The sequence below is a fragment of the Simochromis diagramma genome, unplaced genomic scaffold, assembly GCF_900408965.1.
Source record: "Simochromis diagramma unplaced genomic scaffold, fSimDia1.1 OVJJ01000430.1, whole genome shotgun sequence".
Classification (NCBI taxonomy): Eukaryota; Metazoa; Chordata; class Actinopteri; order Cichliformes; family Cichlidae; genus Simochromis; species Simochromis diagramma.
The window spans coordinates 194,513-207,319 of NW_024387258.1; the positions used below are offsets into that span (position 1 = coordinate 194,513).

At 40.9% G+C, this 12,807-nt stretch overlaps 1 protein-coding gene across 1 annotated transcript in view; it reads right to left on the reverse strand.

Annotated features, from left to right (window-relative positions):
• The window catches only part of adamts17 (ADAM metallopeptidase with thrombospondin type 1 motif, 17), a 112,299-nt gene extending 106,487 nt beyond the window's left edge, over window positions 1–5,812 (reverse strand). The window contains exons 1-2 of the mRNA XM_040002140.1: window positions 5,594–5,812; window positions 4,939–5,297 (exon numbers count right to left, since the gene is read on the reverse strand). Of these exons, the coding sequence (XP_039858074.1) occupies window positions 4,939–5,297; window positions 5,594–5,648 (414 nt within the window). The 5' untranslated portion in view covers window positions 5,649–5,812. The remainder of the gene's footprint in view (window positions 1–4,938; window positions 5,298–5,593) is intronic.
• Between the last annotated feature and the right edge of the window lie 6,995 nt (window positions 5,813–12,807).

Here is a 12,807-nt window from a genome sequence, read left to right on the forward strand (position 1 = left end):
AGTGTCCAATGGCAGATTGCAATGCAAACCCTGTTTTGTGATGCAGAGAAACTATTTTTTGGATCTTATTGTGACGCCTAATTGTTCTGTCATTTTAAAATTGACAATTTATATTTGCATTTCAAGTTGTGAAAAGGTAAACAGAAACATGTTTGTGGTTTTCACAGTAAAAAAAACTTCATAAGTAATTTAAATTTGATATTTTTCGTGCACTTTTAGATCAATTGTGTTAACACAGAATGTCAAAATGAAAATGTAACTGTAATTTCAGACAAAGGTAAAATCAAAAGTAGTCACAAATGGGCAATTATACACTAGACCCCAGGGGATTAAGAAATTCAAGCAAAAAGCGACTGCACTTCCTGAGACGACTGAAGAAGGTGCACCTCCCCAAACCCATCCTTATCCTTAGCACCTTCTACAGAGGCACCATAGAGAGCGTCTTAACCAGCTTTATCACAGTCTGGTACGGAAACTGAAACGCGTCCAACCACAGAGCCCTCCAGAGGATTGTGCGGACTGCTGAGCACATTATTGGCAGCTCTCTACCCAGTCTACAGGGGATTTACACCTGACACTGAATTTGTAAAGCCATTAGCATCATGGCTGACCCGCATCACCTCTCCCACCAACTGTTTACTCCTCTTCCATCCGGAAGATGACTGCAGCATCAGGAGCAGGTAGTTTTTTCCCCACTAAGCAGTCCGGCTCCTGAACACCATGCTGCCCTCCATCACACATATAACACTCTCCTCTCACTTCCAATACTTGCACTATTCCATATGACACTGTTCCACTCTTGTATTTATTTATTCTCATTTTTCTATTTTTTTATTCTATTTCTATTCAATTACAGTACTGCTGTACTTATTCTTAGTTTATCTTAGTTCTGTATTGTTGTATTTGAAATTTTTATTGCTGTCAAAATTAACGCATTAACACAAATTAATCCACTACATTTTTTTAACGCAATTAACGCATCTGGAGTGCAGAATGACTCAAAATCCCTGAAATGTTTATGTCAGCGCATTTTGGGCAGTTTGTCCAAGTAGAGTTACCCTCGCACATGTGCAAATGGGCAGTTGATCTGGTAGTGACGGGCAGCTGAACCAATCAACTCAATATGGAAGATGATAAACACACATTGGCGCTCTCGATGGGAGATTTCAGTATTAAAAAAATAACAAGATGGAACAGTCGACCGACATAAAGTATTTTGCACATTGTGCAAGAAGGAATTTTCTTTTCACCGAAGCACTTCCAGCTTAAAATATCACATTGAAGCGAAGCCTACGTTAGTCAGGGATGCTGCTAGCACTTTGGCTAACGTGTCACCCAGCTTGCACCAAACCACTCACGGAGCATCGGGGGCTCGGTAAGTCGACCTCGGACATATTAACTGACACAATTGCAACAAACTGCAGACCTGTTAATATCGTTGAGAACAGAGAGAGAGGATAAATGTTCACAGAGTTTTTTGTTTACATGAAGGTTTAAGATGTTCAATAAACATGTTAAGTGCGTATATTTTCCCTCTTTTCTGTTTGCTCACGCAAAATTGAAATGCGATTAATATAGAATAAAAATGAATATTTAATTGTGATTAATCAAAATCAATCCACAGTAACCCTGTGATGAATCTGATTAAATATTTTCATTGTTTGACAGCACTAATATATATTATATATGAGTGTATACTTACTTATTAGTATATAGGTTTTTTTAAAGTTGCATTTCACAGGAGAGAAGCTGTGTTAAGCCTGAAACTATTCAAATTCTCTTTGAATTTAAGCATTTAACATTCTTTGTGTTTATTCTGCTTCATTATGTTGCATAAATGTCAGTTACAAGCTTAAATATAAAGTTGAAAAAGTGTGATTGCAACCAGGCTATTGGTCAAGTAATTGCGATTAATTACAGAAAAATTGTGCGATTAATTAGATTGTTTTTCGTTTTTTTAAATCTATTGACTAGAAATTTTATTTTTATTTCTACACTTTGTAAGTTCGACCCAGGAGGATGACATTTCATCCAACTGTACACTTTGAGTGTATAATGTTGGGTTGACAATAAAACTCTGCTTGACTTGAAATTCTTTGGCCAAGGGTCTGGATTCACAACAGTTAAGAATCACCGACAACCTGGAACTGTTTTGTAATTCAATGTCTAGGCCTGTTTTTGGAGAGGGAGAGGAGTCTTCATCAGCCAGTGAGGAAAGTCTGGATAAACAAGAAGGACTGGACGGGTCCACAAAAGCCCCAGTAGTCAGTGAGTCAGAAGAAATCCAACTGAAAGCAGGCAGGGACCAGACCTGCAGCCAAACTTCAAGTAAACCTTAATTCTCATCAAAACACCTTCCCACTTCTTCCTTGTCCTGGAATATTTGAAGGAGATTTGATCACCCAAGTAATGCTTTATCCAAGTTATGTGGGATGATCTGATTTCAACAAGTGTTCGGAACAAACTCATCTTTACTGCAAATATAGAATAAACATACTGCAAACAGGGAACCAGTTTAGGTCACTGGTCAAACGTGTGCCCATATGCCTTATTGCTAGAAAGCAGCAGCCGGGGTTTGAGTGCGACCTGTGGCCTTTTGCTCTGTCTTCCCTTGCCCTCCTATCCTGTCTACTTTGCACTGATGAATTTTGAATACAGGTTAAAAAAAAATAGAAGAAAGAAATTCAGCAAACCATAATCCGAGCAGACCTGACAGATGGCTGGCCATGCAGATATCAGTCTCATTTATGCTTCTTGGTCGCACAAGGGCAAAGTGGGCTTGCACTCTTGTGAAATTTATCCACCCACAAACAGTTGAACTACCAGATCAACTGAGCAACATGGTTAAATCAACTCTGTGCACGTGTGTGTAGGCCAGGCTATCTCACACATATACACAGTAAAGTGCGACTGACAGGTGTCCCAGAGCTTGACATGGTTACCATCCATTGCCATGGGTCCCAATTTAGAAATAAATACATTTTTGAAAAAGGAAACGTTTCTCTTTCTCTCAGCACAGTGGGCAGCGGTTAGCACTCTCACCTAACAGCACAAAAGGGTCGTTGGTTGTAATTTACCAGCTGGCTTCTTCTATTTGTTAGCCACACCATAAACTGGGAACCTGGCAGGGGTGTATTACACAGCCAGAGCAGGTCAGCCACTAATCAGAAGGTCGGTGGTTCGATCCCAGGCTGCATGCCAAATATCCTTGGGCAAGATACTAACCCCATGTTTGCCTGCTGGTGGTGGTCAGAGGGCCCGGTGGCGCCAGTGTCCGGCAGCCTCGCCTCCGTCAGTGCGCCCCAGGGCAGCTGTAGCTACAATGTAGCTTGCCATCACCAGTGTGTGAATGTGTGAATGACTGAATGTAGTGTAAAGTGCTTTGGTGTCCTTAGGGACTGAGTAAAGCGCTATACAAATGCAAACCATTTACAGTCCCCCTGTGGAGTCAGCCAGTAGTTTTTATCCAATTTCCACAAAACACTAATCATGGATAAAGTTTGCAATACATTTATAAACACTGGACAAGCAACTGAAACATTTTCATGCAGATTGCATTTCTGCTTTGTTGCTTACAACTTTTGTGTTATTACTTTGGAACATAATTTCTTCCAGTAGTAAAAGCAGCACTAACTGAACTGTGGCATCTTTAATGGGAGTTTTTATTCCCCTTGCTGCCTCAGTGTTCTTTCTCAGTAACCTGCTCTCCAACCTTCGTCCAGCTGCTTGTCCTGGAAAAATTAAACTTTGAAGTGATATTGTGTTATCATCCCCTCAGTAACCCATTTAGGGTTGGTTTGCTTGTAAGTCAGATGTAATGTAATGTGAATGTGAGTTTACAGAATTACTTACTGTAAGCACACATTTACAGTGAGTAACGTGTTTCTGGTCTTACTGACCACTTAGCCGATTTAGAATCACAGAATAAGCTAACATGCAGTAAGTTCATGGATTGCAGCTGCCAAAGTTTTTGTTTTTCCATATGAACACACTATGTGTCTGTTCACTGCTGGACAATGATCTTCTCATTCAGTGTAGGTGGGTTTAATGCTCAAATGTGGCTACTAAGGCTATACAGAGAAAATAAAGAAGCACAGCTTTGAGAACTGACCTCAGGCCTGTTGAATCCAGGAGTCCAGGACTGAACCCGGACCCCTACCTGCACAGTCCCATTACATAAGAGTATTATCAAAATACCAAACACTAACCCCACCCCATTCCTCCACGAGTGCCTCAGAGATCAGTGACTGCTATAGCTAGTAAAAGTAAGTGACTCAAAACATTTTAAAGTGAAAGTTTCCGATGGATGTTGGCAAACTAACAGATTTGACTATTTAACATCCAGTATTTTGTAGTTAGGCAGTATTTTCCTTGCAATACTTTAAGACTGAAGCAATCGCCTTATTCCTCTGTCACTAATCAAGATGTGGACAAAGTGATTACGTAGCACCACTCAACACACACAGAGCATGAAAGAAACACAAATTGTTAACTCCTGGCCTGCTCGCTCAGCTTACAGGTATGTTTCACAGTGGAAGTTGCTAATCTTTGACTCACTGAGGAGATTGTAAGAAGCAGCTGAGAACTGCTGAGTGGAACTTGAATTACAGTGTTTTGCCAAGCCCTTAATATGCAGTTAGTATCGAGCTGCACTGTGCGACTTTGAACTGACTGACCCACCATCAGGTCAGTGGGGTTTAAGAGATTAGCAGTTGTTACAAAATCATGCTTCAGAGGTGCTTCACTAGGTGACTGAAGTCTCACTAGCCAGTTTGCTGTAACGTAGTCTTTAGTTTTATGAAAATGAATAATATGACCCCAACTGCTTGAACTGAATCATATGACACCTATTAACAAGTCCAAACACACACACACACACACACACACACACACACACACACACACACACACACAAAGAGAAACTGCAGACACATTTACCAGACCACCGCAGGTGCTAACTGATGCCAGAGAGTCTGTATGGTTAATGATGGCTCCAGAATAAAAGCACAGCTGGTTCTTGGATAAGCTGTTTACCACAGCGCTTTCCCCCTTGTACCTCTCCTCTACTACAAAGTCCTTGGACAGAAACGTGCTGTCCTGCGTTAGATTTAAATGCAGGTTGCTTCCGAAAGCGGGCAGTAAGACGATGATGTTTTCTGGTTCCGAGCGTCCTTCTCTCGCGGCGTCCAGGGAGCGCTGACCGCGGCGCAGGGTGCGGGTAGTGTGGTCGGATAGGTGCGCCTCCTGGCCATACAGCAGCCTGGGAATTACTTCATCTGTCTCCAGCTCAGACTGGGCTGTGGATAGAGACAGCCTCCATCAAACAGCGACCACATTGGACAAAAATAGTCTATCCTAGTCTGCGTGAGGAAACAGTCTGCTCCGGTGCTCCCTGACTCTTAGCACACACGTTCAACATCCGAGCTCAGTTTGTGGATCTCAAAAATCTAAAGCCTTCGACTATTCGTAACAGAATGCAAGTAACTGGTGAGAAACATTTGGATTTTTAACTGCAGAAAGACATTTCTTCAGCTGCCCTGTGTCAGCCGTCGTACAAGACAATGAGTTCATGCGTAAGAGCTGTTATACTTACCAGTGAATCCGATGCAGAGGAGAAAGAGCAGAGGGACAACATGGCTGTTAACCATGATAAAAACAAAGCAGCGCAGAAAGAAAAACTAAAAGTGCTTTATTTTGAGGAAACTGAAGCGCTTAGCGAGGCATAGGTCGGAAACTCTACTTTCCCAAAGTAGGAGAAGCTTCAGTAACTCAGGCTGGAATTACTTTGCAGCGCAGGACACGCCCACACAGCTGGAGTCCGCCTCTACTCGCGTGAGATTGGGTCCGTTAAACCTTAAGGCGACCGAGGCCGAGAAATCTCTCTATTCTCATTGGCCGGCAAAGCTGTTGGAAAGTGTCGTGGGTTGAAACCCTACACGTGGTTTCAAGTGGGGAGAATTGCTGATAATTGTCAAAGGTTTTTTGTATTCTGCTTTTCATTTTTAAGAGAAAACTTTGCATAGACGGGAGGGGATGAACAAACGGAAGAAGATGTGATTGTTGAACAGTAAAAATACAAATAAAAAGGAGATCATTTTTAAAACTACATAAACCAGAGTTTTTAGGAGTAACTGCATAAATTGTACTTAAATAGTTTTTTATATTCTAATTGTGTTCTCAAAAAACTTTTTATTTCAAGCCTCATCTGACAGTCACACATGACACAAATTCCATAATATACTTTGAATTGCAGTCTGGAGGAGCCAAGGATTGAGGCACCACTCTCTGGATTAGATGACCTACTCTATCTCCTAAGTCACAGCTGCCCCATAAGGAGGCAACCTATGTAATCAACACACAAAATTAAATGATTCAACAGATGCACTCCAGCTCTAAACTTTTGTAGAAGATGTATAATGAAAATGCCCTACCCATCAAGAATTGAACACTAAACAGTCTTTAGCCTGCTGGCCTCCTAACACAGCATCTGTATGATGTCCTATATGTGTGAGAACAGTGCAGGTAGTTGCCCGGTTCATTTGTTGCATTTGCTGTATATAAAATATGCCGTTGAGTCTGAAAAATTAGGTTCATATGGAAATTCCTTTAACCTGCATTCTTTTGAATGATTAGTTGTTACTAATTATGATTACTAAAAGAAGTCCAGCTATATAGAAATCAGTGGAGAAATAGAACTTAGCTCCCTTGATACATTCCCTTATTAATCAGTGATGAGTATAACATCTCAGTTTTTAGTTTTAAGGCTTTTAAACACAACATGGTATTCATCATGTAAATAATGGTCCAGTCCACATTAGATTCCAGATGCACAATAAGTACTTTAATCATTTAGACCTCTTTTCAAAATACATTAAGACAGAAATGGCTTTACATTAATATTGGTCACAGGTTATGTGAAATTGTGAGTTCTGAAACATTTATTTGATACAAAGTAAATGGATCCCTGACCCTGGATACTATCATCTATGGCTACACTCAGTGGCCGAGATGGCCTGTACGTGGGAGTGGACCCAAGAGCAGACTCAACGGACAGTTAGGTTGTGATTTAAACAAAGCCTTATTCAAATTAGTGACGTGAACTGTAGGTGTGGTGGTGAGAGTCCCTATCGAGGAAGCAACTGGAACAGAGGGAGCAAATAGTTCATTTCAGTGAACGGGTGAGGATGACTGAAGGCAAGTAAGCGTTGGGATGATGAAGCCTTACTTGTAGGTGGATGAGAGTTTGCTCTAGGGTAGAGTATGACCGAGTGAGCGTCTGGCTGACGATGTAAGCGAGCTTGCAGTTACAAGAGGTCCAGCGATGGTGCAGCAAGCAGGAGGGCAGGCAGGTGGGAGCAGCTGAGTTTCCAAAGAATGATTTTGCAAGCTTACTTGGAAGGTTTAGCATGAGGAATGTGTCTAATCTTTCCAGCCAATTGCTTTGCCAAAAGGCAGATCCCACGAAGCCCTTTTTAACAGCTCATTTGAAAGTACTGACATCTGTTGGTTATTCAATGTACAGCAGCCCTGCTGTGGCATTAAATGTGTGCTACATACCAGTAGTAGGTATGTAAATGTAATGATGTACGAATTACAGAATACCCACATGAGGCTACGCATATTGGTGTGTATACACACACACACACACACACACACACACACACACACACACACACACACACACGTGTCAGACATAACATAACTAGTGACCAGCATCCAGAGGACTGAGTTACCGGTAAGTTGAGACTGAAAAGGATCTAGAGGCATAAAGACACAGGAGTGGGTACAAGGCAACACTTGTATAACAACAAGCACCATGAAGGTCTAGTTACAACCGTGATGACAAACGCTGATTGTTGCTGACGAACAACAGGTAGAGATGCAGGTGTGGAACCAGGGGTCTGCTCCAATGGGTGGACACAAGAAAAGCAGAGCCAAAACAGAAAAACACTGGACACTGACTCGGGTCATGACAACTAGCCTGTATAGACAATTGCAATCTCTAGTACCTTGCCACATTCCAGAATACTAATACGGGAAAAATCTTTTCAGCTCAGACTTACAATGCTGCTTTAGATCAAGTTGTTTTGTGGAAGAATATACAAATAAACTTAAAACAGACTGTTGCAGAAATAGTGGTGGCGGACCTGCAAATAAGCACACGGAGCAGTTGGATGAATTGTTGACAGGAATAATGGAGAACCAACAACCTTTGGAGAACATATCAGATCTAGAGAGTTCAGACGAGGGATCACGCACACCTGAATTGAGTATATTAATGCACCGATTTAGCCTTCCTCTCATTTCAGACCATTGTTGGTCATCAACAACTGTCTCATTTAATTTGTTCATTTGATCATATGAACTGTTCTTGTGTGTAGGTGGAAGCCAAATGGACAGAACCGCAGAGTTGCAAGGCAGTTTACCCTCCACATCCTCAGAAGCTATGATGTCTGCAAGCACTGCTCACAGCAACTGAAGGCTCACAACCCATGAAAAGCTGGCTATTGAATTTCATGAACACAAGTGGAAGTCTACAGGAGCATGAAATGAAAATACTCCAAGTAGAACTAGAAATGACTATGAAGGACCGCAGTGATACCAGCAGTGAATAAAGAAATGTTCATTACATCATATTGTTTTCCTTGTTAATATACCAGACAAATAGACTTCAGCGTGTGAAAATGAGTATTTCAGCATAACAATGAAAAGCTAAATGTCTAACGCTGCTACTTAAAGTGGCACAATGCAAACGCACCTCTATAACAAATTGTTTCTGTGGTTTGTTAGAACTGAAGGTTGATCAGTCCTGCCTGAGCTGTGTTCATTGTTTTTGTTTGTTTGTTTTGTTTACCTTGTTTTACATTTTATTCTTTTAATCACTTCTTGTAATGCTGTTAACTTTTCAGTACTTATCTTTTCCAATAAAAAGTTAAATTGAACATTTTCAAAACAAGCTTTTGTTTAACATGTCCACCTAATCAATTAGATGTATCTAGTTCTTTCATGGACACGTAGTGACTGACAAAATCTCTACATTTTGTTTCACCTTATAATATTTTTAACCAAATTATATTTGACCTTAAAGTATTAAAGTTGCTTTCCAGGGCTTGTATAAGATGATAGTTTTCATCAGTATACATCATTCTGTATCATGTGGTTGCCACAGTAGCTTGAATTATGACTGTTACTGCTGTGTGAACAGGATGTCAGTGTATTAATGTATCAAAATAGAATTCCAGTGACGACTGTTAACCCTCTCCAGGCAGGCGTTGCCGATTTGCAACAGTTAAAAACTAACAACCTGATCACCCCACAGACATATTTTATGAGTTTTTTTACTCAGGAGCACCACTGCAGGACTCGGTTGTGCATTAGTAACAAAAAGTTTAATTTGAGCCTGAGAGGGTTAAACACTTGGTCTCCATGTGTTTTTGTTTCCAGATATATGCCATGCACCCAGCTCTTCTAATAAGCAAATCTTCCACTCTTCATACAACCTGACAGGTCTTATTGGCTTCTGATACAATTTATCATCAGTAGCATACAAGAAATTTCTTCAAAAATTTAGTTGAGTGTCCCAATGCAATAACTCAACTAGAAAATGTCTGTATATAATTTATCCAAATTATTATTTTGATAATTATGTGTGCCAATGTAATACAATTACTAATAAATGTTTTGTTTCAAGCCCAAACCTTTTGATCTCCATGCATAGCACACGCATCAAAATGTAACCAGTGTTGTCCTCTTTCAGCCAGTGTCATAGGATTTATGGTTCCCTCATGAATTCCACCAAAACACAGACTCCTGCAATCACCTTGATCATAGAGAATAATTATAACTCCACATGTCCATCTAATGCACACCACAAACATGAAAACAGAGAATTTTGTGTTTGGGTAGTTGCTGCCACTTACAGTGGAGTAATCTCTGCAATAACTTAGAGTTTGCCTGGTGGGTCAACGCACTAGTGGGCCAATGGGTCAACAACCTTTTTTTTGTTGTTGTTGTTTTTTCATACACATACATAGGTAGAGGACATGCCCCATCACCTGGCAGCGATGGCGGGGCTATGACAGAAAGAGGAGGGAACCCATAGGGTTAGGTGACACATGCCCTATGGGCTCAGAAGTGGATTAAGCAGGCAGGATGAAAAACTCTAGGAACACAGGACAGATACGATTTTCTGGAGACATCAGAGACTGGGGCTGCTTGCTGGAACACCCAGCTGGCGCTTGAGGCTATGGCTGCTCGGTAGGGCATGCAACCAACGTTACAGGTGACAACGACTGTGGCTTTTCTGGCATGGGATCCACCGATGCTCCAGATTTAACTGGGAATCCCAGCTGGGGAATAGACTCTGCACATGCCAAAGTCCAACACAATTGAACTAAATCTATCTAATGTGACAAAGGGCAGACAAAACTGAACGTAATGCACAGGAGACGAGGTCGCTATTGTAGTGACTGTTGAGAAAACATGACGGGGAAAAAAGGATGCTAGAAATCAGCAGTGGTCCGTGTGAATGCAGCAGCTCACTAGTCAAGTTATTGTTTTGTTTGTATTCCCTTTAATGCAGTAAAGTAGTGTTATTATTTTTATTGCTATGAGATTCATATGAAATATTATCTCATTAAACGTTCACATCAGCATCTCTGCAAACAACACATGCTGTTTGTGTGCAGGGAGCTGCTGTTCTGATCGTTATTTCACAATGAGAGAAATCAGGAAGGTATTTCTGCCTGTCAGACCGAAAGTCAGATCAGAGACTAATGGAACTATGTGTTTGCAGAGACAACAACTTATAGTTGTGATCAAAAGTTTAAATACACTCATCATGAGCATGAATGTCAGAGTGGTGAAAAAAAGGACCAAGTGAAGGCACTGACTTTACTCTGAGTGAGCTTTATTTACAGTGGATGAGATACAAACAGAAGCAGAACGTCCCAAAACTAAGTTACAGAAAGTAATACAGCCAAAAACCTGAGAAAAGACATATAACATGGATAAAACACAGACAAACAAGCAGCAAACAGCAGAAGATGCAGGGCTTAAATACACCAGGGAGTAACAAGGGAATGGAAAACAGGAGGTAAGCACAGCTGGGGCTGATTTGACGTGATGAGACAAAGGAAATAAAGCAGAATACATTTGACACAGGACACAGACTGTCAAAGTAAAACAGGAAGCAAAACACAGGACACAGACTGTCAAAGTAAAACAGGAAGCAAAACACAGGACACAGACTGTCAAAGTAAAACAGGAAGCAAAACACAGAGACATAGACTTGACAAAGGGATGCATCTGACAGGGAACACGGTGTAAACAGTGACAAGAGCGACGAACTGCGACGTGGAAACACGACTGACTGGAGAGACACATGAACGTAAACAAGTCGTGACACATGGAGGCACAGCGCAAAACCTAACCTAGTCTTTTTTTTTTTGCCTGTCCCGTTTGCCATCAGATTTATTGTCTAAAGGCGAAGAAAGATGCCCAACGGATTTACTTTACCAAATAGACCATCCCAGCCTTGCCGTAATGGTCTATTTGATTCACCTTTTATTGTTTATTTTATTTTATTTTCACTTGCTAAATACGGGACAGATTTGACTGGGGAAAAGAAAGGGGAGAAAGGAAGAGGGAAAGAAAAACAGTGGAGAAGAGGGACGGGGATAAAAGGCAAAAAACACAAAAACCAACAAAATAAGCAGACAAAAGATACATCTATCAATCACCTGGATCACCTGTTGAGAAAGAAACGACGAAAAAGAGAGCAATAGAATAAACAACATCACGATAACCTAACCTAGTGTAATAAATGGAAACAAAGAATATAAATACTCAAAAACCATAAACACTGAGTCAGAAGACTCAGGACCATGACATCCACGTTCGTTTGAGGGTTTTAATGATTTCTTTGAATCATTTTCCATGTTGGAATGATTGTACAGCATACATCTTCAAAAGAAAAAAACAAGAATTGGGTACACAAATTAAAATGTATTTGAGATTTTCTCTAAATTATACATGCAGGTTGAATATATACCTACCTCCTCACTGATATTTGGTTAAAAGCCCCTTGGCACCTCATCTACACACCACCTTCTTTCATGGCTGGATGTTTGAACATTCTTGTAGTAAATTTGTTGAGTTCTTGGCACTTACACAACTTTTAAGCTGGTTTTGAGGCAACTGCTCAGTCTTTTTTCACTGGGATAAATACAGTATCTGCTCTGGGGCAGATATTTGTACCAGAGCAAACACAACACACACATTTATTTAACCTTAGCTGTAAACTCATACCATCTTTTCCAACTAGTTTACCATAAATGCAAAACAGATTTTGTTGAGACAATTGAATGACAAGACATCTGTGGTTAATAGACACAACTGAGGAGTCTGATGGAAAACTGGAAGAGTCAGTCTGCTTGGGAGCAGGTTGCTGAGGGCCAATAAGCAGTCTTGATGTGGAGCTACATGTTTGTTAATATAGTTATAGGCCTGCACAGGACTGGTGATGGGAGAACATGAAGCACATATGTGGGAAACACTAGATCAGGAGCTGTGCTGCTGTCACGTTACTACCTGTTAGATATTGCTGTCCAGGAAAGGACACTAGTTGACATTGCTACTTATGGGCCCAATCCTGTGAGTAGCCTGAGTTCCAGAGGGGCATTAAATACTGGTTACGGCTGTGCCGGCTTTAGAGCAGCCAGACTCCCTTTGAACCAGAGTTTTTGTCCTTGTCCAAGAGTCGCTGGTGGAGCATACCTGAAGGTGTTAGTCAGCTGTGGGTTTGGC